The 27294-nt window shown below is 33.6% G+C and overlaps 1 protein-coding gene, 1 long non-coding RNA gene and 1 pseudogene across 5 annotated transcripts; 2 read left to right on the top strand and 1 right to left on the bottom strand.

The window, feature by feature from the left end:
- The first annotated feature begins 9602 nt into the window (after positions 1-9602).
- Positions 9603-11259, top strand: LOC140954956 (cadmium/zinc-transporting ATPase HMA2-like; annotated as a pseudogene).
- Positions 11260-15884: 4625 nt separating this feature from the next.
- LOC140954975 (uncharacterized) lies at positions 15885-17365 on the top strand. The gene is made up of 3 exons (XR_012168678.1): positions 15885-16239; positions 16421-16494; positions 16655-17365. It is a non-coding gene; the product is annotated as an uncharacterized lncRNA (long non-coding RNA).
- Positions 17366-22275: 4910 nt separating this feature from the next.
- On the bottom strand, positions 22276-25863 carry LOC140954974 (uncharacterized). 4 transcript variants are annotated; one of them, XM_073406296.1, is made up of 6 exons: positions 25697-25863; positions 25527-25595; positions 25286-25432; positions 24391-25207; positions 24231-24308; positions 22276-24121 (listed from the first exon to the last, which is right to left on the bottom strand). In XM_073406296.1, exons 4-6 carry the CDS (start codon positions 24455-24457, stop codon positions 22464-22466), a joined length of 1803 nt encoding a protein of 600 aa, XP_073262397.1. In that variant the 5' UTR covers positions 24458-25207; positions 25286-25432; positions 25527-25595; positions 25697-25863; the 3' UTR covers positions 22276-22463. The 4 variants fall into 4 exon arrangements, with proteins under 4 accessions (XP_073262397.1, XP_073262399.1, XP_073262398.1 ...); XM_073406298.1 differs by having other exon boundaries at positions 25286-25595; XM_073406297.1 differs by lacking the exon at positions 25697-25863 and having other exon boundaries at positions 25527-25681.
- Between the last annotated feature and the right edge of the window lie 1431 nt (positions 25864-27294).

Below are 27294 nucleotides of genomic sequence, written 5' to 3'. Positions count from 1 at the left end.
TATATATATATATATATTGGTAACATAAAGATTGCTCACAGAGCTTCCGGAACAGGTAAAAAGCCTTTATGTAGTTCTTATCCATAATCATATCTACTTTCTGGTCTGTTTGCGTTTCACTTCAAACTGACATGGAAGTAAAATTAATGCCATGTGCAGCTAGATCATGCTCTTGAAGTAGTTCATGCAGAACTCCTACGTGAAGGCAAGGCTACGATTATCAAAGAACTTAAGAAGGAAGGGCCAACAGCAATGATTGGAGATTGCCTGAATGATGCCCCTGCATTAGCTATCGCTGATATTGGCATTTCAAAGGGAATTTCAGGCTCGGCACCTGCAATAGATACAGGACATGTGATTCTTATGTCCAATGATCTTAGAAAAGTCCCGAAAGTTATTGAGAATGTGATTATGTCCATGTCCACAAAGTCTGCTATCCTTGCCTTGGCATTTGCTGGTCACCCACTTGTTGGGGCAGCTGTTCTTGCCGATTTGGGTACATGTTTGCTGGTGATTTTCAGCAGCATGCTGCATTTACGAGGGACACACAATCATGCTGGGAAATGCACTAAAACATCAGGTGGATTGCGTTCACATAAACATGGTAACAAGAATTCATCGCATAATAATCACAGTGACTGTTGCTCTATCAAAAAAGTCGAGAAGGTGCAATGTGGGACTCAAAAATGTTGTTCTAGCCAGAGAGTTGAGAAGGTGCGGTTCGGGGCTACAAACTCAAGCTGTGCCTCAGGTGGTTGCTCTAACGTGAAAGTTCAGAAGGTGCAGGGTGGGGCTCAAAATTCAAGCTGTTCCTCAGGGTGTTGCTCTACCCTTAAAGTTGAGAAGGTGCCAAGTGGAGCTCAAAATTCAATCTGCAACTCAGGGTGTTCTACCCAGAAAGTTGACAAGGAGCTGCTTGAGGCTCAAATTCAAGGTGCACTTCAAAATGTTGCTCTAGCCAGAAAGTTGAGGAGGTGCAGAGTGGGGTTCAAAATTCAAGCTGTGCCTCAGGATGTAGCTATAGCCAGAAAGTTGTGAAGGAGCAGTATGTGGCTCAAAGTTCAAGCTCTGCCTCAGGATGCCAATCTAGCCATCTTAGTGTGAGCTCATGTAGAAAGCAAGAGCGCGCAGACTCAGCTGAGAGCCATGATGGATGTGTTGGAACTAATGTTAGTGGACTGCATGAAGCCACGCACCATGATCATGGTTACAAAGTCAATCGTGACACAGAGGCAAATCATCCACTCAACCATATTTGTTCAGTCCTTCACAACTCGAGACATACATGCGAGGATCCAATAGAAACTCAAGGTCACTGCTCAGAAGAAGATGGCCTTCCCAAGGCAAAACACTGCCCTCATTCACACAAGGAACCTGCTGATACTCATCATGGTATTCATTACTATTCAAACTATTGTTCTCACGATTCAGAAGAAAGCAAAATAATGACAAAAGTTACAACTAACTGCAGCTCCAACAACAGCTGTAAAGGCCCTATTAACATTCCCAAGAATATTGATGAGTCCTTAGGAGAGATTGTTGAATCCATTTTCAATCATTAGCATCAACACCAAGAGGTCCACCAAGAATGGAAGAAGTGCTGCTCTCCACTTCACACTGTTATTGATATTGAACCAACAACAATGCATGCTTGTATGAGCGTGGAGAAGAGAGAACTGAATTGAAAACAATTTGAGGCTGTGTCCTTTCAGTAGTCTGAATGCCATAATTTGAAAACAGCAAGATTCTAAGGACATTTGTGGTCAGATTTGTAGGCAAACAAAGAGTCAAAACCCACTAAAATTAGTTGATGATGGCATTTAAATTATTCCCCTTAATGAATCCTATTCTTTCTTTAAAAGTTCGTGCCCAACTTATCAATTATACATTGAATTAATAAATTAAGTTGAGTTGCCGTCTAGCATTAATAAAAACTAGGGTTTTTAAGTTCTATGATTACAGTCTAAAACTAAATTAAAAAAAGAAAAAGAAAAAAGAGAGAGAGATTTCAAGCCATAAGATTACATCCCGAAACTATAGAGAGAACAACTTGAAGTTTTATGAAAAGTCTACAATTTAATAATAGAATTTTTATTAGAGATATAGATTTAAAAAAACTCAGAATTTTCTCTATTTCTATAATTTTAAAGCTTGAGATTCACAGCAACAACTTTGATGAAGAGCATATAGTCAAAAATTATTAACAAACAAGTGTGAATATCTCTAGGTGAATATTGTTTATGCTCTAGCTAAGAAAGTAGGAACTTTTGGTGAAGTGCATATAGTAACCAGAAACAGAATCAAAGAATGAAATGATGAAAGTGTTCCCCATTTACAATATTTTGTAGTTAAAAGATTTGTACATTAATAATTAGCGATTCGTGCTGCTTAACATTTTTAATTTTTGAATTTGTTACTAGTGCTCCATTAGGGTTCTGTATCATAAATCTGGTGTTTGCTTATCAAAATTTATTGGAACTTACATTGAATGCTTCTGTGATTTTGTTGTTTGTTGGGTATGATTCTTCCAACAAAAGCTGAGGCCCAAACTTATGGACCCCCATTTAGAGATTTACCAATGATAAATCATAGAATTGTGCTAAATCCATGAAAACTTCGATCTTATTGAGATTTCCATGCAGAAATGTGAATTTTCACGAGTGATATATATGGTGTGCCCCAAGTTTCAAAGTGTACATGGGTATCTAGCCATTGATTTTGCAAAATTTCAAGTATGCTTGCTTCTTCTTCTTCTTCTTCAACTTTAAACATTTCTAGAAAATTCAGGAATATTCCACAAGTAAACCAGCTAGAATTTTAAATAGATGGGAAAGAAGCAAGAACAGAATTGAACGTTAACAATTTGAGGGCCAATGTGGTTGTGTCCTTTCAGTAGTCTGAATGCCATAATTTGAAAACAAAAAGATTCTAAGGACAATTGTGGTCAGATTTGCAGGCAAACAAAAAGGGTCCAAATCCACTAAAATTAGTTGATGATGGCATTTAAATTATTCCCCTTTATGAATCCTATTCTTTCTTTAAAAGTAATTCGTACCCAACTTATCAATTATACATTGAATTAATTGGTGCCGCACAGATTCATATTGTGCGTTCACAGCCTGCAAAAGGAGTTATTTTCTAGACCTTGCCTCTTCCATTTTGTTGCCATTTTCTATAACAAAAATTTGTAAACTGATCTGAAAATATCTTTTACTGTGAAGTCTTGCTTTTCATCCTCATTTTCATAAAAATAAACACTATGATTCACATTTTAAAGATGCATGAATACAACATTTATGGCATAACTTTCATCTTAAATGTTTTTGGTAGTTTTATAAAATAACCACGATTAATTCCTCTCGATTTATAATCCGATATCTAAATCAATAGGCTCCCTCAAACTAATAATATATCATGTATTATAAATAATTTTTACATATGATTGTAAGATGATATCTTGAGTAGTTATACATTCGGGGCTCTTGAAATAAATATACACATCACAAGTTTTACATAAATTGCTTCTTAATATAATTTTTTTAAAATTCATTAAAATCTCACGTGTTGATTCTTGAATAAAAATAAATCATCATTTAAGGTAGTGAAGTTATTAATTTTTCAAATTTTATCTGAAAAGGTTCATTATAGATAACAAAGTTGGTGGAAATCTTTTTTCCCAAGTTCAGTATTAAGTACATTATTAGGACATCCTCTCCATTCATTAGTGTAATATGTATAATAATATTGCATTGTAGGAATCATAAGTGTCCAATTTTTCTAAATTCAAAATAGGGAATTTGAAATATATCTCCTAATTATTGGGAAGGTATCAATTTTACCATCAAATAATTTCTTATATCAGTTTTATCTTTAAACATCATATATATTCCTAACCAAGGTTGTCAAAAATGTTTTTTTTACACGACATGAAAAATACAATATAAAAATCGAATTGTGAAATCATAAGTAATTTTTTAACCAATTATATATTAATAATTATAGTCAAGAAATTAAATTACATTAAAATCTAATAAAATGAATCAACAATATTATAATCAATAAGTGATCTAAATAGAATGAGAGAGATAAATAGCTAGTATGAATTAATAAATTAATGACATGGAGAAATAAAAAGTCTCGAAATAAAATTTCTCAATACAAGGGAATCACTGAAAGGTAGGAAGCACACATAAATCTAGTGACAACCTGGCTGTTTCCAGCACAATAAATCTTGATAGACCCCTTTTGGGTTGCAAGCTAATGAGTTTAAATTAGTAATTAACTAACATAAATTGAATAATGAAATAAACCCCTAAACAATGTCTAATGTGCTAAAAAAAATTTAAATTAAAAATTACTATTTAAAAAAAAAAAATAGAATAATAAAAAAAGGTCTTCATGTCAAAATTTCTCCATGTAGCCTAAATCTCTAATTTTTGTATATTCGTGGCAGATTTGAGTCCTGATTTCAAACATGTCATTCTCTCTTGAATTCAAACATATTGTTCTCTCTCGTTTGGATGAATTATTGGGCCTACGATATATAGTTGGAAAGTTTCAAATGTCTAGTTTCTATCCCAAATTTAATCGAAGCAAAATTCCACTAGTAATTCTAGATATGTCCTAAACAGTAAACAAAAGTATTGTTTGACATATTTGACAATATTAGTTTACTAAATTTGACCGTCTGAAATATTATGTTTCCTAAACACCATTTGACCTAAAAATTTACAATAATATATTTTTATGTATCTAATATTTCCATGTAAAATTTTAGCTTTATCCAATACACGGTTTAAAAGATATGTTCAATCTCGCAAAACTAGTCACTAGACATTTTAAGGCTAAATTTAGACCTGACTTGGTTCATATCATAAATTTAATAAACTCGTAAAATCAGACCGATTTTACCGAGTTTACCAATTTTACCGATTTTGCTCGAGTTAAGTCCGATTTTACTGGTTTCGAATTTTAGTCCGATTTAGCACGTTAGATACATGTTACGATTTTACAAGTTAACTTGTGATTTTAATAACTTTGTTCCTAACCATATATGCCATGAAATTTAGAATTTAAGATACTTAAAGCATATGAGTGATACTTGTAGCATATGAGAGATAAATACAAAGAAAAGAGAGAAAATGATGATAGGAATTCTCTTTTCAATTAAAAAATTAATTTTTTAATTCTTCAAAATGTGATAAGAAATTTTTTCTTATTAAAAACTATTTTTAAATTCTCTCATTCTTGTTTTCCTTTTTTATATATATAGTAATCGAGAATATTATAAATAAAGTGTCCTATTAAAATAATAAGGGCTAAAAAATAAAAAAGATTACAAGGGGGAACTCGAAAAAATTAAGCGAGGCAAGGATAGCTCTAACTAATTAGTCTAGTTCATGATACATTCAAGAATTTCTAGTAAACTTGAACCCTATGTAGCTGAAATTTTTAACACAGAATTTCAACCAAAAAATCAACTGATAAAAGATGAGGTCAAATATCATATTCTAATCTAAAGTTTTGGACTCAAAAATTAAATGATTGCGTGATTGACCAGTACAATCCTTTATAAAGAAAAGTAACAGCCTGACCCTGAAATTTTTCTTTAACCAGGCGGAACATTTCAAATTGACCAGTACAATCCCATTCTTGTTTTCCTCTTCTATGCTGTATCTAATAATTACAGGTAGAGCACAGTAAGATTTTCGTGATTTTTCACCAATTTTTTCCACCCTATTAAAACTAACTGAGATCCAAATTGATTTCTCAGTTATGACAAAAAAAAATTCATATGAGATTATTTTTCCTACGACAAAGTGAATTGCTGGACGTGTAATGATATGCGAATATAGTTTCCTAATTATTTTATAAGCCTTAAGTGGTCACACCCTTTAGTTGTCAGGCAAGCACTAGCCGTTTTTTCAGAAAAGTTGGTCAGCCATGGAATACATGAGCATGAGCATAGAGATCACCTCCATGCCTTTGACTCGACCATCCCTGCCTATATAAACCATATATTGCTTGGCACACAAGAACATGAAGTAGAGAGGTAAGATATTGCCACAAAATAGCGTGGAGTTTGGTGTAGGAGTTTTGCATGAAGAGGTAGAGAGTAGAATGCAGCCAAGGATGACTTGCCGGCATTTCCTCCTAGCTAGCTAGCAAGCCTTCTATTTGGCATGCCCGGCCGGCAGGATGTCCTTGGCTATATTTTGTTCTCTTCTTCTCATGTGAGACTCCAGGCCTATAAGAGGAAGGTGTAGAAGCCTCCCAACAGCTCGACCTCCTTCGTATACATCCAGAGAGACACATGTAATATATTGGTTTACATATGTTGTTACATCTTCTACATCTCTTCAACCATAGATTCTCGGGATTCTCTTCTATGCTTTTCTCTATTGGTTCTTCATCAATCTTGCTTTTTTTCTTTTTTCCTTTTTTATGCCAGGGACAGATGGATATGTCATCTTACAAATTTCGATAATTTTGTGAGCTTCAAAGCTCCATAAGAGACGACGATTTTCAAGTAGAGGATGGTTTTTTAGCTTATAAGTTTTTGAATTCTATTTTATTAGATTGAAGGCGAATGCCCATGTTGTATATTAATTATTAGTTTATGATATATTTTATATATATATATGTGTGTGTGTGTGTGTGTGTTGTGTGTGTGTGTGTGTGTGTGGATTGGAGTTTTGACCATGTGTGTGTGTGTGTGTGTATTAATTATTAGTTTTATGATATATTAATATATATATATATATATATATATTAATTAATTTCTATAAAGTTTAATAATTAATTATCAAGTTTGACCAATGCCCATTTATATAGAAATTTAAAACGCATTGAATGAATTGATTATTATAAAAAGAACAAGAAGCAGAAGCAGAAATAATACTCGACTATTATATATATACTGCCTTGTATATATACACTGTCCTCTGTTTCCTTAAATGAAGCATATACATGTCTGATGAGCAGAAAGACAAAAAATGGTAAATGAGGACAGCATTGCATCACCACCATGGCAAACCCCGAGGAGTGCAGCAATGTGCAAAGGAGTGTTTGATGTGCTAAGGTTATAGAGCCAAGTAATTGTTTCTTCTTTGAGACCAAGAGTCAGTGTGTGGCAGAATGAGCATTCCTTCTCTCCTTCAGGTCAATCGTCTTGGAGAGCCTATGTTCTTGCCCTTATCAAGACTCCTATTTCAGTTATTCAACAAATATTCAGAAATTCTTCAAAATCATTTCTTGATATAATACTCTTAGCCCTTGTCAAATCCTCCGTCCCCTTGTGCCCTTGCGCACAGACTTGCCCCCGGGGTAAGTTCTAAAACTCGGGGCATCTTTTACATGGAATATGCTATTTCCAAAAGGTCTGAGGAATCGAACAAAGAGGGCAATGATTGGGCATCAGTCTTGAAACCGCAATGATCCGATGGACGGGAGCCGCTAGTGGAGAAGGATTCATGCATCTCTGTTTTCGTGTATTTCTCATGCCCTTTTTCACTGTACAACCGAACTTTTGCCTCTTCAGTTTTTCCTTTTAGACGCTCTTCAATCAATGGAAAGAGGAAACACCACAGAAAGGTGTAAACTGGCAAGAAATTCAATGCTCACACTTTGAATTTTAATTTGCATGTTTCAGGTCAAATTACAGAGTAAAATCTCATTTATCAAGATTGTCTTGTTCGTCATTGATGATCATTAGTGATGCGAAATGGATGCTGGAAATTGGAACAAAGTGTTTGTGTAATTTGCTCCCGCTTTGGGGGACTTGATTTTCTTTTCTTTGAGTTATGTCGTGAATTCAAGTTACGCAGGATTTAAGAATTCTTCAAGACATAGAACCATCTTAATTGGGGATCAAAAACTTGATGGACGAGTTGTTAGATAGGTTGTGAGAACATCAAGGCCTAAAGAAGCAGAGGAATTCTTTATGGGGCACAGTCACAGACATATCTAGAGAAGATACAGAGTTGAGTTGAAACTTGTTAATTGACCTTAAAAAGATACAGAGCCCCTAACTTAAGGCAAAGACAGACATTTTAGAGAAGGTGGTGCTCAAGGGTTTTAAGGGACTTTTCTCCGGAAAACAAAAGTCCATAAACAACTTTTTCAAGGAGCTCAAATTCTCAATTAATTAATTAATTATAGATTGGGTTAACTTTCACATGATCTAAGTTTTTTTTCTAATAAAAAAATATTATATATTTTTTTTATATTGAAAATATTTGCGATTGTAGCGTAGCGTGGGCTATAAATATATTATTTTCACTATTAGAGACAAGTAACAACTTGTTAAATCTTTTAAAATACACTAGATGGAGGTGCATCTTTAAAGTTGTTAAAATAAGAAATTTACTTTCGATTAATATACAATCTAACCAATTGATACAATAGATTATAATAAATTTAGAGTAGAAGTTCTAAATAAGGTGACTCTAAATTAGCGGCACAAGACGTTCTTCCAATATGCTACTTCTATTCAACAAAGGATATTCATTAGCTTAATTATTATAATTCGAAGTAGATTGTTTCCTTGCCAGAATTATATAAAATTAAAAACGGATAACCTCGACCTCTTTTATGAACATGTTCTTGCGCTTATCATCCTTTATTAACTTTAGAATAATATTGCCAACATATTAGTTTTTTTATTTTTATGACCTTCAAATTAGTTTTTCAAGTTTTGAGGTTAAGTTCATAGATCTATTCTCACCACGAGTTTAAAAATAATTCCATATTTAATTAAAATAAATAAATTAATTAATAATATAGATATCATATTCTTTCTTAACCAATTACCTTACCATGTTGAAACAATGCCTACCCAAATAACTCAAGCCCAAACAATGACATGAATTGGGTAAGCAATGTCTCCTTTCTTTTTTATAATAAATAGGAGTGAAGATGTGAAACAATGTTAAAAGGAAGAAGATAAACTCTACAATATTAATCAAAAGCCTAGTTAAGAGTTTGAGATATTTAACATGCATTTGTCTGGATATTTGTTTTGGAGTAGGACTTGTGAATAGGTTTATAGAAACACCAACTATGACTCACTTCAAAGCTTCGAAGCAAATTCTTCGGTATATCAAATGTACAATTGATTTTGGCTTATTTTATGGATATTCTAATAGCTTTGATCTTGTGGTCTATAGTGATAATGATTGAGTCAGAGATATGAATGATTGAAAGAGTGCTATGGATTTTGTTTTCTACATTGGAGACACATTATTCACAAGAAATTCAAGTAAATAATTTATAATCACTTTATTAATATGTGAAGCTGAATATGTAGTTAATACATCATGTGTTTATCATTTCATATGGCCAAGACGATTATTGAAAGAATTGTAAATGCCACAAGAGAAGCCTTTATATGGACAACCGTAAAAACCTCTAAACCACATCAACCACAAAGCAGCTTACTTTAAGTAATGTACGCTAGGGGTGCTAGTATCTTTTTTAGCCACAACCAGTCCATTACCCTCGAATCTTTGACAAGACCAATACACCCGAGTTTTCCTAGCAACCCTGAACCAAACAACTAGCTATGTGGCGACTCCTAATTGACGCCACGATGTTGCGCGTCCATGTGCGACACTAGGGAAGGAATAGATGCTGATGAGGTCATGTTAAACACTGTTCTTGCAGTTAAGGCTGGTGAAGCTATACCAATTGATGGAGAAAATTGTGAAGTGGATGAGAAAACTTTAATTGGAGAGTCATTTCTGGTTGCCAAACAAGTGATTCCATAGTGTGGGTTGGAACTATTAACTTAAATGGTGTCAATACTTCTCTCTGACACTCTATGAATTGTTTTTGAATGCATTTTGGCTTTGGTGGTAATGGGGTGTTAGAACTACCGCTTTAGCTGAAGACTGTGTGGTGGCTAAAATGGCAAAGCTTGTGGAAGAAGCTCGAAACAGCAAGTCTAAAACTCGAAGATTCATAGACAAATTTGCTCAGTACTATACTCCAGGTTAGGCATACTGCAGTCCAATTACTCATCCAGTTTTATAGGCTTTCACTGAAGTAGAGTACCGAGAACGAGTATTTGGACACAGCCCTTCACATCATTCTTTCAGAATGAATCGTCAGCTCCATTGCTAGACAATCCTACCTTTCATTTTGTGGGAAAGTTTTCATTTTAGTTCATTGTTCAGATTTGCAGCGGTGATATTCATGCCGGCTGGCGTAGCAGTGATTCCACTAGAATTACGAGTTCTTAACCGTGATCACTCGTTTTAGTCAGTGCATGTCCATGTGCTCTTATCGTGTCTACACCAGTTGCAACTTTTTGTGCACTTACAAGGGCAGCAACAGCTGGTATTCTGATCAAAGGGGGGGTACTATCTTGAAACACTAGGCAAGATTAAGGCAATGACTTTCTACAAAACCGGTACCTTAAGAAGTGAATTTGTTGTCACAGATTTCCAACATCTCTGCGATGATATCAGCTCATACACGTTGCTTTATTGGTAAAGACTATGTCTATAATTCTTCAATTATGGCGAACTTTACTCTTCACTGGCAAGTAATGTTTATTCAAGTTTCTCAGGGTATCAAGCATCGAGAGTAAATCAAGTCATCCAATGGCAGCTGCGCTATAGTCGACTATGGAAGGTGGCATTCACTAGAACCAAAGCCTGATGATGTAGAGGAATTTCAAAATTTTCCTAGAGGAATCCAAGGAAAAATTGAAGTGAAATATATATATATATATTGGTAACAGAAAGATTGCTCACAGAGCTTCGGGAACAGGTAAAAAGCCTTTATATCCTAGTAACAAACTGGTAGAATTGGCCTTTCGAGGTGTTCTAAATGCTTTGGTGCTTTGCTCTTATAGTGCCAACAATTGAAGGCGATAAGAAGACAGGAAAGACTGTTTGATATGTGTACTATGGAGCAACTCTTGCTGGGATTTTCAGTCTCTCTGACAGCTGCAGGACAGGGGTTGCAGAGGCCATCAAGGAACTGAAGTCATTAGGCATTAGAACTGCTATGCTTACAGGAGATAGTGAAGCGGCTGCTATGTATGCACAAGAACAGGTGAAGCTCATATCCAAAACCGGTACCATAACAAGAGGTGAATTTGTTGTCACAGATTTCCAACATCTCTGCGAGGATCTAGAGGAATTGCAAAATTTTCCTGGAGAAGGAATCCAAGGAAAAAATGAAGTGAAAAATATATGTATTGATAACAGAAAGATTGCTCACAGAGCTTCCGGAACAGTTAAAAAGCCCTAATTATATCCTAGTAAGAATAAACAATATGATTCACATTTCAAACTAACCATGATTATTTTATTATATCCTAGTAAGACTAAAGATTTCTATCGATTTGTAATCTGATATGTAAATCAATCGGTTCCTTTAAACTAACGAGATATATGATGTGAATAAAAAAATAATTTGAAAATGGAATCAAGATAAGACAAATTGAGAATTTGAGGACTAATAAAGATAAAAATAATAAATTTAAAAGTTAATTTGATCACAACGTGAAGGATCAATAAGTTTAAGGACTTAAATAAACTTTAAATTAGTTTAATTAATAAAATATAAAGCTTAATTAAAAAATATCAAAATTCAGGATTAATTTAAATTTAAATTATAAAAAATTAAAGTTAAAGAACCAAAATAAATAGAAGGTGATACCATAGGGTTAATTAATTATTGTAAAGGTAATTTTAAAATATTTAAAAGTTAAATAGCTAAGTAAAGAATGAATTAATTAAATTGAAAACCAAAAATTGTTTTTGTAAATGGCAACAGGGTTTCAATTGCAATTCATCCAGGAGAAAAATTAAAATAGCCCTTTCAGGTGAAAACAACGCGGTTTCAAAACAAACTATTCATCTCCTTCATCCCACCGATTCAGCAGAAACGGCAGTAGATCATGGTCACGTCTCTATACAGTATCTCTCCTCCACAATGTGCCCCTAACAGTCCAGTAATGGGCTTTTTTTTTTTCTCAAGCATGACAGGACCGTGGTAATCTCCACACTATCCCGGGAGTGATGAAGGGGCATTCTCTTGCCTATAAAGACCAGTCCACAACACAGAGACGAAGAGGCAGGTGGGAAAAAACAGAGACATAGAGAAGACAGAGAGACTTGTGTCCTTCCTCCAGCGAAAGGGAACTTCAACTTCCCCTCACCGTAGGTTGTTGATCCAACCAACCAAATACAAACCCTGAGAAACCAGGACGAACAGAGAAAGGCCACAAAGAAGGGGAGAACCACGGACATATAATACAAACGAAATGAACAAACACGGATAATACAGAGAGAGACCAAGAGGAACAAGAACAGAGAGAGACAGAGGGAACAAGAGAAAGCAAAAAAAGAAAAAGAAAAAGAGAGAAAACAAGCAGAGAAAAGCAAGAACAGAGGAGAAGTGAACGAAAAACAGAGTAGAGGGGAAGAAAGTAACCTTGGTTAGCCAGCCCTCCATCACCATCGTCTTCGTCTTTAAGTAGCAGCTCCAGGTAAGTCTATCCTTCTCTTTCCCCCGCTTTGCAGCTTCAATTCTTAATAATAATTGTAATAATAATAACAAACATGGATTGTGGACCATAAAGAACAGCGAACGAAAGGCCTTTTATCATTATCCTATAATCTAGAATAAATCGGTCATTTCTGCTTATAAAAGCATGTTACCGCTCAGGATATTCTATACGCAATACGTCACTTACCTTCAGCTAAATTCAGCTAAAAATTGAATACTCCGGTTATTATCACTCCAGAGCTTTATTTAAAAGCAAGCATACTACCTGCAAGTCTAAAAGCAAGCTTAACTCTCTCTAGATAGTGCATGTCTGCATAGCTTTATTATTTGACACACAATAATACTTCGGAAACATAAAATATCCGACACAGACGAGTGAAAGAGCATATTTTTTCTTTTTCTGACAAATTAGAATGGCAACAAGAAGAATTGTAATCTGGATTGGTTCAAAATTAAGAGTCAAAGATGTTAATTACCTCAATGTCTAGGATTCAAAGCTTTTCAGAATCCACACACCAATTCAAAGATCTAACAAACCATCTTCATTTGCATCCATACTCCCAATAGCTCTTTCCACTCAGTATACGAATTTCATACAAAACTTTAACTATAGCAATCTGAAAATGGAAATATATAAAGTTAAGCATGAAAAATGTTTCCCAAGACTTCATTACATGATAAAAAAAGAAAGAAAAAGTAATGGCAACTGAGAAAGCTCCACAAGAACATGTCAAAACACCCATACATGATCCAAGGACATGTGAATAATACATTTAAGTAACTTGACATTCTTGAAGCAAAGAGATCAAGCCATCCAAACTTCATGTCAGAGACATTGCTATCCTGGATTCGGTCCCCCAAATTACAGCTGTAAATATAAAGGAAAGCTCAGTAGTTGAAGAGATGGTACATTGTTTCATCGCAATTATTTCCATGAAAATATTCATGAATAAAAACAGTAGAACATAATCACGATGCACTACATACAGAATAATCTCTGAAAGTGAAGTTGCCATACCAATTACTCATCAATCCTTATGTGAATGTGTTCCTTACCTCCCTCTTGAGCTTATCAATTTGTTAGTATTGTTGCCGCTCAAATTCAAGTCTTCCAAACTGCTCAAAAATTTATGATATTTTAAAAAATAATAGTTAATTAATTCACTATAACAAATTATGTTTTTTGAGATTAAATTTAATAGAGAAAAGAGAAGTATATATATATATATATAACAAATAAATTAAGACTTCATGTAAAGAATGAAAAAAAGATATTATTGAAGTAATTTAATTAAATTGATGAAGAGGCATGTTTATATTGATGAAGAGGCATGTAATTAATTGCTATGAAAGAGCGAAAAATAAAAGAAGTAATTGTTACATTGACGGTCTAATTTGTATGAATATATTAATAAAGTAAGGAATTAAAAGAAAAACAACAAATCATCTTTCGTTGTTTTAATAATCAAAATATGTTTTTCTATTTTCTCCCGGTTCCTGATTCCTTACGCTCCAAGGATGGAGTGCGGTGACTCAACCTCTGCTGCTGCTGCAGAAAATACTTTTAATTTCACCTTTTATCCAGGACGTTGGGAGGTGCTCTTGGGATAGTTAAGAGAATCTTTGAGGTGCAAGAGAGAGATTCTCTCTTCCTACGAGAGGCAGCTATCCTTGCAATGAAACCACCATCCTTGCAATGAAACCACCATCAGGATCAGCCATCCTTGCAATGAAACCACCATCATTATCCTTTTTTATATATATATATATATATATATATATATATTTTTTTTTTAATTTTAATATTTATTATTTTTTAATTTTAACTCTTTATAGTGTTTTAATCTTTTAAATTTTATCTTCATTCTTTTAATTGCTATTTATTTTATATAAAATCATTTTTAAATTGTTTTTTGGTTTTTCAAATTTCATCCTCGGATTTTGTTCTCCCAAATCTTATCCTCATCATTTTGTGCTGCTATTTTTTTTTTTGTTTTTACAAGTTTTTTTTTATTAATATTTTTCAATGATTTCATTCATTATTTAAAATTAAATTAGTTGGGAGTTAATTTTTTTTTATTAAAGTTGAGTCCAGAATTTAACAATCGAATTATAAGTTTTAGATATTAGATCAGATTTATAAAATTCACCCGAGTTTTTTTTAAGCTTATGTTTTCTTCTTCTATTTTTTTTAGTTTTGCTTTATTATTGTTTTATAGTTTTCCTTCTATTATATTAGAATTAGGTTATTTGATAATCTAAATAGGCTCAGGTTTGTTTTTTTTACCTTTTTTATGGTTTTTTTAGCACTTTATTAATTGTTATTATATTTTTTTTAGTATTGTTTGGGTTATCACTTGAACCAATAATTTAGTACTAGTATTTTTTTACACCAATTTTATTTTTACTCTAACAACTGTAAAGCATGAGTAACAAATGTAGTTATTACTAAATTGCTGCTAGAATAAATAACTATCTCTTGCAAATAACATCGACGAGTTTTAGGCTTTTGGAGCCCCCAAGCTACGGCCCTATACTGTAGAAAAAAAATACATGATGGCAATGGTCTCATCAACAAGGAAAAAACGCATATACTTATAGGATTAAGTTTTTATTATGAGATGGTTTACATGGTTTTTGAATTTTATTAATCAAGTGGTTATAAATTTAAATTTTATTATTTTATTTTATTTTATAAAAAATAAATATAAAATTATGTAAAATTATATAAGTTTCAAGTTTAAAAAAATTTTATTTGAAAGATAATATTTGTTAAAAAATTATATAAATCTTATTTTTAGAACCCATCTAATAGATTAAGTTTTTAGATTAAGATAATTTTTTTTTGAAAAGTTTTGAAGTTTTGAGATTAAATTCATAGCTTTTTTCTCTTTAAATACAAGAAATATACAGGTTATATTTTTATTTTATTTTTGTAAAAAAATTTTTATGGATATTGGTTTTTTGATTGGCAAGAAACCAATGAGATTATTGTCGCTGATATATAGCTCTTGTAGATGATTTAAGTCACATAGGTCTGATAGAAAAATTAAAACTCAGTGTTTGTTAAAATGTTTGTTTCCATTTTGTTGAAGTTTTCTTCGTTTCCATTTTGTTGAAGTTTTCTTCTTTTATGTGTTGATAGGTCTGTTAAGATGGGCTGTGATCATTTTGCAGTTTAACTGAGTTCTATGCTTTCCTTTAACTGAGTTCTTTTGGATATCTGACTGTTTTTTATGGATATTGATTTTTTGATTGACAAGAAATGGCAGCTGGTTTTTAATGTGTGCATGCTTTGTTCATGTTGTCATATATGTTTGTTTTCTCAAATATATAATGCAAATATCAAAATTGTCTTCAAAACACTTATCTGACTTTCTGTTGGAGATCAAATTCCATATATTGAATCAGGCACTTATGTGGCCTACAATGACGAGAATGGTGGGGTAATCAAAAGTTTAAAGGAAGATGGTATTGTTGATTTGGACACTGACTTCAGCTCTTTCCCAGAATGGATATCAATGAAAGCGATGGTTAGCACCTGGCTTGCAGATGCAATCATGTATGAACTCTTGGTGGGGTCTGATGGAACCTCTGCCCGAACAATTTATCACTCTGGCTTGGTTGATAGGAAAGGCTCTATTAATGAAACAAGTGCACGTTGTTAAGCAGCGACTTGGGATAACTAAAGAAAATGCTGAACGAAGGGAAGCAGAGGTTACACTTCTGTCGTTTATGATCTTTTTCTGCAACTTGTTGATATCAAATCTGCGCACATACACTAGTGTTAGAAAGCATACACCTGTGGAATGATTTTACCCGTTTATATATTGCTTCATTTTCTGTTAATTTTCCTTGACCATGGCCTTGCAATATTTTTATTTTTATTTATGGATAGATCTACAAGAGAGCGAAAATTGCATTTGGAGCTTTGTCAACCACATTAGGGGATCACGCATTTCTTTTTGAAAGGTGTTTCTTTTTTATATCGTGGTTAATATATATATTTTTCATTTTTGACCTGAAATCATCTAAAGATATTTTGGTTTTTATGTTTTGAATTCAAATTTTAAGTTTGAGGTCTTGACTATGCATTGATTATACACCCAACTTCATTTTTCTGTTTGTGCAGGCCATCTAGTTTGGACGCATATTTCCTTGGGCATGTCCTTTTCACTCTTCAAGCATTTCCTGTGAGGCACTTTACTAATTGTCTTCTGTGACCTGTGAGAGCTGAATGCTGGCATTTGTATGGCGAGAACAATTATTTACAGCTGAAAATGTGGTAATACATGACCTGGGATGATGGTGCAAAAAAAAATTACATCATTACCATTCACTTTCTGTAGTTGAATGCCCTGATGACAAGCATCGCTATGGTTATTACATGTGGCCTTGCTGTAAATATCTAACAATCAAGTCCTTCTAATTTCTTTCAAGAACACTACAGCAATCTATGCTGTTATAAAACACATTACCATCAATTTTATTTTTTTTCATTTAAAAACTCTCTTGAAACCATTTTCTGTTAACATAGTTTCTACTTAATTGATTTTCACGTGATCTGCTATTGTTATTCTGTCTTGGCACAAAGCATTTGAGTTTGTTGCTTCACTTGTCAAATATTTTCAACTCTTATCCTTTTATGCGTTCCATGCCATTAGGAATCATCGATGCTGCAAAGTGCACTCTTGGAGCATGGTAATCTCATACGATATGCTGAAAAACTTAAGACAGATTTCATGGAGGCTGGATCGTCTTCTTCTGTCCCGCAATTCCTTTCAGATGCTTCATCAACTTCAACAAGACGTCCTTCAAATTCAGGCAAGATATTTTCATCTTTTATTCTTGTGAATATTATATTGGTCATCTGATAGTGTCTTGAGTTGTGGATTTACTAACCAGCCTACAGATCATGTTTTAGTCATCATCAAACTAACAATTTGTTGTTTCAGATGCTTCAAGAAAAATAAAAGCCATTGGGAAATAAGAGGTCAAAAGGTACCATCCATGTCTCTTTTCTTTCAAATAGAATTTCTAACTATTTTCATGTGTTTTTATCACTAGGCTCAAAGCCTAAGAAGCAACCCAAGAGGGAAAGGACGGAAGAGGAGAAAACTTTCAGAAGAAGGGCAAGATACTTTCTAGTAACACAAGTAGTTGCAGTTTTAGTTTTTCTATCTGTCATGAGCAGTAACGATTTTTCTGAGGTGGAGGTTGATGATGATGAAGACTTCAGTTATGATTGAAGAAGCATTCATTTTTTTGAGAAATTTGTATTTTCCTTGACAATTGTTTTCCTCATGACAATACAGTCATGGACATCACTGTGAGAAAGATAGTTTCCTTTTTACCTTTCGTTCTAGTACTCCATGTAAAAATTTTAAAAAATAATCATCCAACAGTTGTAGGTTGTTAACTGTGTGCTTGATCAACATTTCCCTAAGCATAGTGATAGGTGGTTCAGAGAAGAAATTGTGGGCAAAGTAATTGGATTCTAATAATGAAAATTCGGAAACTTTCCTTGCTGCAGGAAATAGCCCTTGTTGTTGAATTTGAATCCACTGTAAAAAATCACCCCGTGAGCACTCATTCATTCTCATTGATTTACTTCCAATCCCAGATATTTCTAAGGATATCTGCTGTTCATCTTTGGTTAGCTTGCCAACTAATAGATCACAAAGAAATATGTTAGCAGGAGCAGCAATTGCTCTACGCTACCTTTTTCATTTAGGTTAGAACATGTAATTACATCACTGATGCTAGCAATATTAGCCACCGGGATACCCTAAATTATGTTCTAGGCCTGCTAGAACTCTGGAGCCGTTGGCAATGGCATTCTCCCATTGCTTAACATATTCTGCATATCCCTCTCTGCAGAACCAATAGAAAATTCAGTCAGTGAGCTCATTGCAACTGACATTCCTGCACAAAGTACCTTTATGGCAATTTCAGCCATTTTGTCTGTAGTAATTACATCTTCTACTTCATCAACCTCCACCATTTCCATACTTCTGCCTCATTCAACTTACAACACTGCTCCAAATCTCTTTGAACCGATCGGGGTCCTGTGTGGATCGTCTCTTCGCTGCTGTGCATAGATAAATACATTGAAATTCGATTTTATAATCATGGCCTTGAAAACTAGGGACGCTCAGAATGCATCATTCAAAAAGTTATGCAGAAGATTTGAGATGTACCCTGACTTCTTGGTAGAGTTTCTTCTCCCGGGCATATAATCTGTCAAAAGTTGATTGGTGACTACATGAGAACATGCAAGAAATCAAAACGATGTGATTTTGATTTTTTAAAATTTGTTTTTTGGGTCAATCTCTGACAAGACCTACATGAGCTCGATTTTTTTGCTTTAACTCGGGCGTTGTCCTGTACATTTTCTAGATCAGGTTTTAAAACAAGGATGGTAACTATCTATGATATGCCTGTTGTATCCGGAGACAGTAACAAACGCTGCCTTACTTATATGTTTTGGAAGTGTGAGCAAAGTTGAGTTCCAAAAACAATGCTCAAGACAAGACCTACCTCTTTTCTACCCCCTACAATCTCCCTTTTTCAAACCTCTAACTTCCAAACCCAAAAATAACATCAAACATTTTATGTGTTTTTTTGTTATTAGAAAAATTGATCAACAGAAAATATTTTTTGGTTAATAGAAAATATTTTCCGGTCAACAAAAAATTTAGTTTGGTTTCCAGGAAAGTGTTTTCTTTTATTTTTGACGGAAAACACTTTTTAGAAGTTGTGAAAAATTTAAAAATATCATATTATTTCCTGATTGTATCAAATTTGGTCCTCAAACTTTTGATTGCTATATATATTTTGTTTTAAATATTTGTTTTTCAATTTCATCCCTTAGAATTTAGTTTTTATATTAACTTTGGTTATCAATTTTATAATTATTATTTGATTTTTTCTTATTATTTTTTTAATTAAAGTTTTTTATCTATCAAATTTGGTCCTCATTTTTTTTATTGTTACTTATTTCATTTGAAATAATTTAGAAATGTTAATTATTATTATTTTAATTTCTTCATCTTTCAATTTTTTTTTTTTTAGATTTGATCACTATTATTTTGATTATTATTTATTTTATTTGAGATAATTTATGAAATTATATTTGTTTCAATTTTATTCTCATTCAACTTTTTAATTTCTAAGATTTGTTCCTCGTTATTTTATAAATTTGAGAAAAATAAAATATTAATAAATTATTTTACAGCTCATTTTTCATGACATAACCAAACATTGAAAAATGTTTTTTCAATTTATTTTTTCATTACACTACCAAACATCGAAAAATATTTTTCCTAAAATTTACTTTTTCTGAAATTCACTTTCCAACAAAAAACTATTTTCTAACAAATAAATGGAAACTTAACTGAAAAGCCTTTGTCTATGTTAAACAATGCAAATCCAAAAACCTTTTAAAAAAAATCCACACATAAATGCTTATAAACTCAATACCAAAACCCAATTTCCTTCTTTACAAAATCATTGACCTCAAAGACTTGGCGTATGCATCCCTTGTTTTTAATCACATCACTAAACCATGCCTTCAATGTCATGCTTCGTGGGTTAGCTACCACATGGAAAAAGTATGATTTTTGTGTTGAATTGTATTACAAGCTGAAGTCTTTAGGCCTAAAAGCAAATAATTTTACATACCCTTTTTTGTTTATAGCGTGTGGGAATGTTTGGGGTTGCTTCACGGAAAGATCGATCATCGTCTGGTGTTAAAGGCTGGTTTGGATGGTGATGAGTCTGTGAATCGTTCTTTGATTAGAATGTACCAAAGGTGTGGTGAAATGGGGTTTGCACGGATGGTGTTTGATGTAATGGGTGACAGAGAGTTGGTGTCAAGGAATTCGATGATCTCGGGGTATTCTAAGACGAGTTTTTCTAAAGAGGCAATTGGGTTGTTTATGGAAATGAGGGAAAAGGGGTTTGGGCCAGATGAGATGACGTTGGTGAGTGTTTTTGGGGCGTGTGGGGATTTGGGTTTGGGGAGATGGGTGGAGGGGTTTGTTTTGCAGAAGAAGATGGAGGTAAATTCATATGTGGGGTCTGCTTTGATTGACATGTATGGTAAGTGAAGGGATTTGATATCTGCGAGGAGGGTCTTTGATTCAATGCCAAACAAGGATGTTGTCCCTTGCAATGCCATTATCACAGGGTAATTAGATGGTTTTATACTTTGTAATTGTCACATATAATGTAATTGTGTCTATTTCTGTTCTTTTGAACTAACTTGAAATTTGAATTCTTCACAATTAATCAGCTATGAAATAAAAACCACACAGATATATGAAATTTGTAAATGTGTTTCAAGTTAATATGATTTTTTTTTGTTCAACAATCACTTCATAGGTGTTCACAGAATGGAGCTTCCAATGAAGCAATTGTACTATTCAATGGAATGAGAGAGGCAGGTCCTAATCCAGATAAAGTCATAATGATTGAAGTATTGTCTGCATGTTCCTCAATAGGGGCCTTTGATTTGGGGAAATAGGTTGAGACACATGCATCAGAAAGAGGTTACAACACAATGTTTATGTTGCGAGTGCATTAAATGATATGTATGCAAAATGTGGGAGTTTTTTAATCAATGACTTTGTCATTTGGATTGGTTGGATTGGTCCCAAAAGTGGAGCATTATTCTTGCATGGTTGATCTTTGTGCGCGTGCTGGACTTCTGAACGAAGCTTGGGACTTAATCAAAAAGATGCCTGGAAAACCAGATGAAATTGTGTTGGGGTCATTTCTTGGTGCCTGTCAGAGGTGTAGAAATGCAGATGTTGGTGAAGGGTCATTCAATTGTTTCTAGAGATGGAGCTATCAAATTCAGGAAAATATATTATCTTATCTAAGATATATGCAAATATGAGAAGGCGGGATGATTCTGCAAAGATAAGGGTGTTGATGAGGCAGTGTGGTGTCTTTAAAACCCCTTGCTGTAACTGGATTGACATTGGAGCTCGTGTTCATGAATTTCATGTTGGTGACAACTTACATCATCATTCGGTGAACATATACCAATTGCTGAATGAGGAGATGAAGAGAGAAGTTACATTCCTAATATCGATTACATATAGAGGTGGAAAAGTTGAAAACTTGCGTGCCTCTATCAGCCATTGAACAGTGCATTCGGAGGGATATTGAATGGTAAGTTGCGTTCTTAATAGCTTGAGCAAAAACTGGTTTGGAAGAAGCTAAGTCATTCAAACACATTGTTTTCCAGCAAATTAAGCAACTTCAGCAAGAACTGGTAAGGTGCTTAGTATGTGAATACCTCTTGTAAGCTATATTGATGAAATTCTTTTTGGACAACCTTGCCTTTAGATCAATTGTGACTTCAAGAAATATTAGGTACCAAGAAAAGAAAACTACGAAGACAAATCCATATTCTTTGATGAATTCAGTACAGGAAGATAATGCAAATGTGTGTTTTTAACAATAATATTTGTGTTGTAAATTTGAATTGATATTTGTGTTGTAATGTATTCCCCTTGATATTATTTTTGGATATTTGTGTTGTAAATTTGAATTGATCATCCATAAAAATCCAGTAATAATGTAATATACAAGGTACGAAGACAATGAAAAGTAGAACTCATGGAATTATTTATGGGCTTGGAAAATCGAATTGAATTGAAAATACTTGCTTGGATTAACTAATGAAGAAAATTAATTATTATATCACACAGAAGCTAAAATTAATGAAAAACAAAACACAAATGAAAATTAATCCAACACTTGAGCATGCATTTAAACTTGTTTAAATCTTAAAACTAGAATACACAACAAAGCATCAAGTTTTAGTACCATCAAGGCTATGAAAATCAAAACTTGGATAAAATGGGAAGATTGTCCACCAGAAAATAATAACAATTGTTGATGCCCACCTAAATAAAGTGAAACCAAGCTCATCGCCAATATGGATTTATGTAAAGAACTGCACCTATCACTAGAAGCACCATGATGTATGCAACCCCGAAGCTTACATAGAAAACCTTCATATCCATGAAGCCACCATCATCTTCATTGTTCGTTGAAGTTAGTGTTGGTGACGGTGGCGTAGCCGCACCACAAATCTTAGGTAGCGGTTCTCCACAAAGAAAAGGATTCTCCTTGTAGCAGCTCTCCTCAAATGTGGCAAATTGTGCAACTCTCGCAGGAGTCTTGCCAGACAGATTATTGTGTGCCACACTGAAAAATTCTAAAGAAAATAATTCAGTAAGTCGAGGTGGGATTTCTCCATCCAGTTTGTTATAGGAAAGATCCAAGCTTTCTATTTCCTTTAAGTTCGAAAATGTTGGTGGAATTGGTCCAGTTAAACTGTTGTGCGAAAGGTTCAACACCTTGATCATGCTGAGGTTTCCAATTTCAGGAGGAATCTCTCCTATGAAATTGTTGCATGAGAAATCAATTCCTGTGAAGTATTGGATAATCTTGCCTCTATAAGAAAGAGATACATTCTTCGTTGTAAACTCAAAGGATTGTTGTGATGAGGACAGATAATCATAGGAATCGTATTGTTGTGGGAAAGGATGAGTAGATATCATCCAAGAAAGGATGTTACCAGAAAGGTGGTTGTGAGATAGATCAATCAGGGTTAATTGGTCCATCCTGTATAATTGAATTGGGATTTCACCTTCAAGATTGTTATAACTCAAGAGTAGAAATCTCAAGTTAGATAGTTTGTCAATCCATTGTGGAATACTACCAATTAAATGATTATGGGAAAGATCTAAAGCCAATAACTGAAAGGAGTCATAAAATGCCATTGCGATCGGTCCTTGCAACTTATTTCTGGACAAATAAACATATCTCAAATTTGAAGAAGTGCCGAATCTAGGTGGTAAACGACCAAAGAAATTGTTCCTTGATAAGTCCAAGAATTCAAGAGAAGACATATTCCCTATCCATCCAGGGATCTGCCCTTGCAAACTGTTGTTGGAGAGGTCTAACACTTGTAGCAAGCCAATGTTACCCAACGAGAAAGGAATGCTTCCATTGAAACCATTGTCAGACATAAATAAAACTTCTAACCCTGGCAAACGAGCTCCAATTTCTGAAGGGATTTTGCCTTGGAAGTGATTCATGGATATACTTAGGAGTGCCAAATTCACATGAGAATTCTTTGGCATCAAGAATGGACCCGAAAGAGAACAATTGTCTAAATAAAGATCATGTAGGTATGTGTTGTTCTCAATCAACCAATTTGGAAACTCTCCCTTTAATCCGAGGTTTGTAAGATCCACATATTGTAGGCTCACCTGATGGTAAAGGAACTTGGGAAATGCTCTTGTACCTTGTCCACGACTGTTCAACGAAAGGTACTTTAACTGGAACTTCGGGCTCAGATTATGATCATCTTCGTATATTTCATTACCTGAACCATCAAAATACTTGAGTTTTGAAAGGTTGTATAATGGGCTCAATGACATGGGGATCTTCAAGTGATTGAAAGAGAGATCTAATCGTTGAAGGGAAGTCAAATTTGCCAGACACGGAGGCAAGAAACCACTGAGATCATTGTCACTCATATGCAGCACTTTGAGATGATTTAAGTCACATAAGCCTGATTACATTATAATTTAGGGAAAATTAAAACTCTTGAGTGTCTACTGGAAATTATATAACCGAGAGAGAGAGAGAGAGAGAGAGAGAGTAAGAGTCATCAACCTTACCGATGGTTTGGAAGATGGTATTATTGAGAGTATTGTAACTCAAATCCAAGTGTTCCAAGTTCTTGAGATGAAGGAAGCCTGCCATAATCAAGAAATTATATTAACATAAAAGCAAATAAAATTATAAAGGAAAGGAAAGAGTAAGAGTTATTAACCTTACCTTGGGTTGTAGATATTCGCCCATCTAGTTTACAGCTTTGCAAAATCAAAGTTTTAAGAGAGGTCATTGTTCTGATAGCTTGGAAGATGTTATTATTAAGAGTATTGAAACTCAATTCCAAGTATTCCAAGTTATTAAGATCAAGAAAGCCTGCCACAATCAATTAAACAAGAAATTATGTAGAAGGGATTAAGATTAGAAATAATTCATTACGTATTGATCATGGCTAAAAAAACTAAAAGCATAAGGTAAGTGTAGAAATTGTATTGTCCATTTAAGAGAAGGATTTTTTATATGTCTAGCCCAAAAAATAAAAATACACCATTGTTAATTTATTCTCCTTCTAAAAATAGGACTCTCTATGTATGAAGTTGCCTTTTCATTAAAAAATTATTGTTTTTTATGTTATCATTTTAATTACATTACACTAAAATGGTGTTGAGAGAGGAGCAAAATTAAAGTGAAATATTATTTATATTAAATGGATGGTAGAATCTTAAAATAATAAAGATTTCAATTGAGTTAATTTTGAGAATTGTCTCTCCAAGACTTGTTTAGTAGGTTGTGAAAATATAAAAGAGGAATTCTATACGAACACATCTAATCGTGGAGTTAATAAATGGATAATAGAATTTTAAAATAATAATATCCACCAAGTTAAAATTTGTTAATTTACCTTCAGAAGGCACAATGCCACTGAGTGCAACCAATGAAAGAATTTTTAGAGAAGACAGTGCTCCAAGGCTTTGAAGGGAGTGTTCATCTAGATAACAACTGTCCATGTACAACCTTTGCAAGGAGCTTAAGTTTTGCAACTCTGTTTGTTCAAAAGTAGAAAATTAAAATTTTCATTTAAACCCAAATATATAAACATCACTATATATATATAACTTACCATCACCTAATATTCTTCCTCTAAAATCATTGTAGCTCATATGAATCGTCATGAGGTTTGGGAATGCTCCTAGTGATTGCAATAACTGGAAGCTACTTTCATAGGTTGTGATATTATCTATGTATAGAGTCCTCAAGTTGCTTTGACCTGCATGTTAGTTAGGGAAGAAACTGAATAATCAATATTGTATGGATGAGCTTTAATAATTGGATGGGCTCATCATCATGATATTACGGATTACCTCTTGAGGCTACCAATGTATTAATATTGTTGCCGCTCAAATCCAAGGTCTCCAAGCTGCTCAAGGATTCTTGATATTTATATAAAATAAAAGTTAATTAATTCACTGCACCACATAAATTAAATTGTGTTTTTTGAAATTAAATTTAATAGTAAAGAAAAAAAACTAACCTTTCAAATCTATTAACCCCTCTAGCCTGTTATAATTTAAATATAATGATTTAAGATATGAAAACCCCTTCAATGATGATAGAATACTGTTATCGAAATGATTTGATCTCAAGTCAAGGGAATCCAAATTTCTCAATCTTTGTAACTCATAACCACCTATTTAAAAATAAAAAAAAATAATCAACACTTCATATAAAGAAAAAAAATAATATTATCGGAGTAATTTAATTATGATCGATCAAGAATGATGTAATTCTTAAGAGGGGTGATTGTTATAGTGATGATGTAATAATATTGGTAATGTAATAATATCTGTTGTGGTTATATTAATAAAGCAAGGAATTAAACAACACCTTATTGCTAAATATGATTTCTATTTTCTTCGATGAATTACAGTGGAGAACCAAATTGATAGTAATGAAACAACACTTTATTTGATTAATTTAAAAAAGTAATCTAAATATTTTGTAATACTTAAGAGAGCGTACCTTCTTCTCAACCCAAGCAGCTATGCGATTATTTGACAAGTTGAGAGTGTTGAGTTGTTGGAAAGGAAGGAACAAATAGGCATTTAAGTACCAATCTCCCTGTTCCCGATTCCTTACGCCCTCAAGATGGATCTCGGTGACTCGACCTGTACTGCTGTTGCAGACAATACGTTCCCAAGAACAGCAGTGGACGTCAGCTTTCATCCAGGAGGGAAGGGAGGTGCGATTGGGATAGTTAAGAGAATCTTTGAGGTGCAAGAGAGCGATCCTCTCTTCCTCCAAGCAACCAAGAGGATGCCATCCTTGCAGGGAAAGCATCAGAATCAGTAACAGTACCGTCAACATCTTGAATATCAGAATATAAACCAAGAGGAGGGAAGGTTGGATCAATATTTGTTATAGAGGACAGCTAGCGAGGAGGTTCTGGCTTTCATTTATAGAGGACTTCATGGGCCCACCTCTTGGAAACGATTATCTAGCAAGTAGAGACCGTTGGAAAAAACAATTGATAGCATTAATGTCCCCCATCTCCTCTCGTAGACCCATCTCGTGGAAAAAACAATTGATAGCATTAATGGTCTCAAAATAGTTGGTTGCCGTTAACCTTTCATTCAATGTTTTTTTTTTCCACAAAAGACTTTAACTTGGGGTCAACTTTTCAGTTCATTACTTTTATGGAATTCAATTTTATTTTACTATGTGATTTTGTACTGCTTAAAATCTTGAATTGACAAGGTCTTGCGTCTATCTGCTAGATCAAAGATTTTTTAACTATAAAATATAGATAAATTAAAAAAATACACAACATGTTCCCACTATTTTTGTATTGTATATCATGGTAATTAAATGTTGCCTATTAACATAAATAAGGTGACTGTAAATTAGCGGCACAGGTAGTTCTTACATAATATGCTGCTTCTCTTCAGCCAAGGATATTCATTAGTGTAATGATTATAATTCAAAGTAGATTGTTTCCTTGCCACAATTATATAAAATTAAGAACGGATAACCTCGACCTCTTTTATAAACTTATATATATTCCTTCTCGGCTAGAGTCTGTCCATGAGTTTTAGAATTAATTAGTGGGTTGGAAAAAAACGCATTATGGCA

This window comes from Populus alba, chromosome 18 (genome assembly GCF_005239225.2).
Source record: "Populus alba chromosome 18, ASM523922v2, whole genome shotgun sequence".
Taxonomy (NCBI): domain Eukaryota; kingdom Viridiplantae; phylum Streptophyta; class Magnoliopsida; order Malpighiales; family Salicaceae; genus Populus; species Populus alba.
The sequence above is the reverse complement of the archived record's forward strand: the minus strand, read 5'-3'. Positions and strand labels throughout refer to the sequence as shown.

Excerpts from the sequence above, each read along its gene's own strand:
- LOC140954974 (XM_073406298.1), bottom strand. The coding sequence starts at position 24,457 with ATGACCTCTCTTAAAACTTTGATTTTGCAAAGCTGTAAACTAGATGGG. Across the intron at positions 24,309-24,390 it reads GCGAATATCTACAACCCAAG|GCTTCCTTCATCTCAAGAAC; the intron begins GTAAGGTTAATA and ends TGATTATGGCAG. Across the intron at positions 24,122-24,230 it reads TACCATCTTCCAAACCATCG|GCTTATGTGACTTAAATCAT; the intron begins GTAAGGTTGATG and ends TAATGTAATCAG.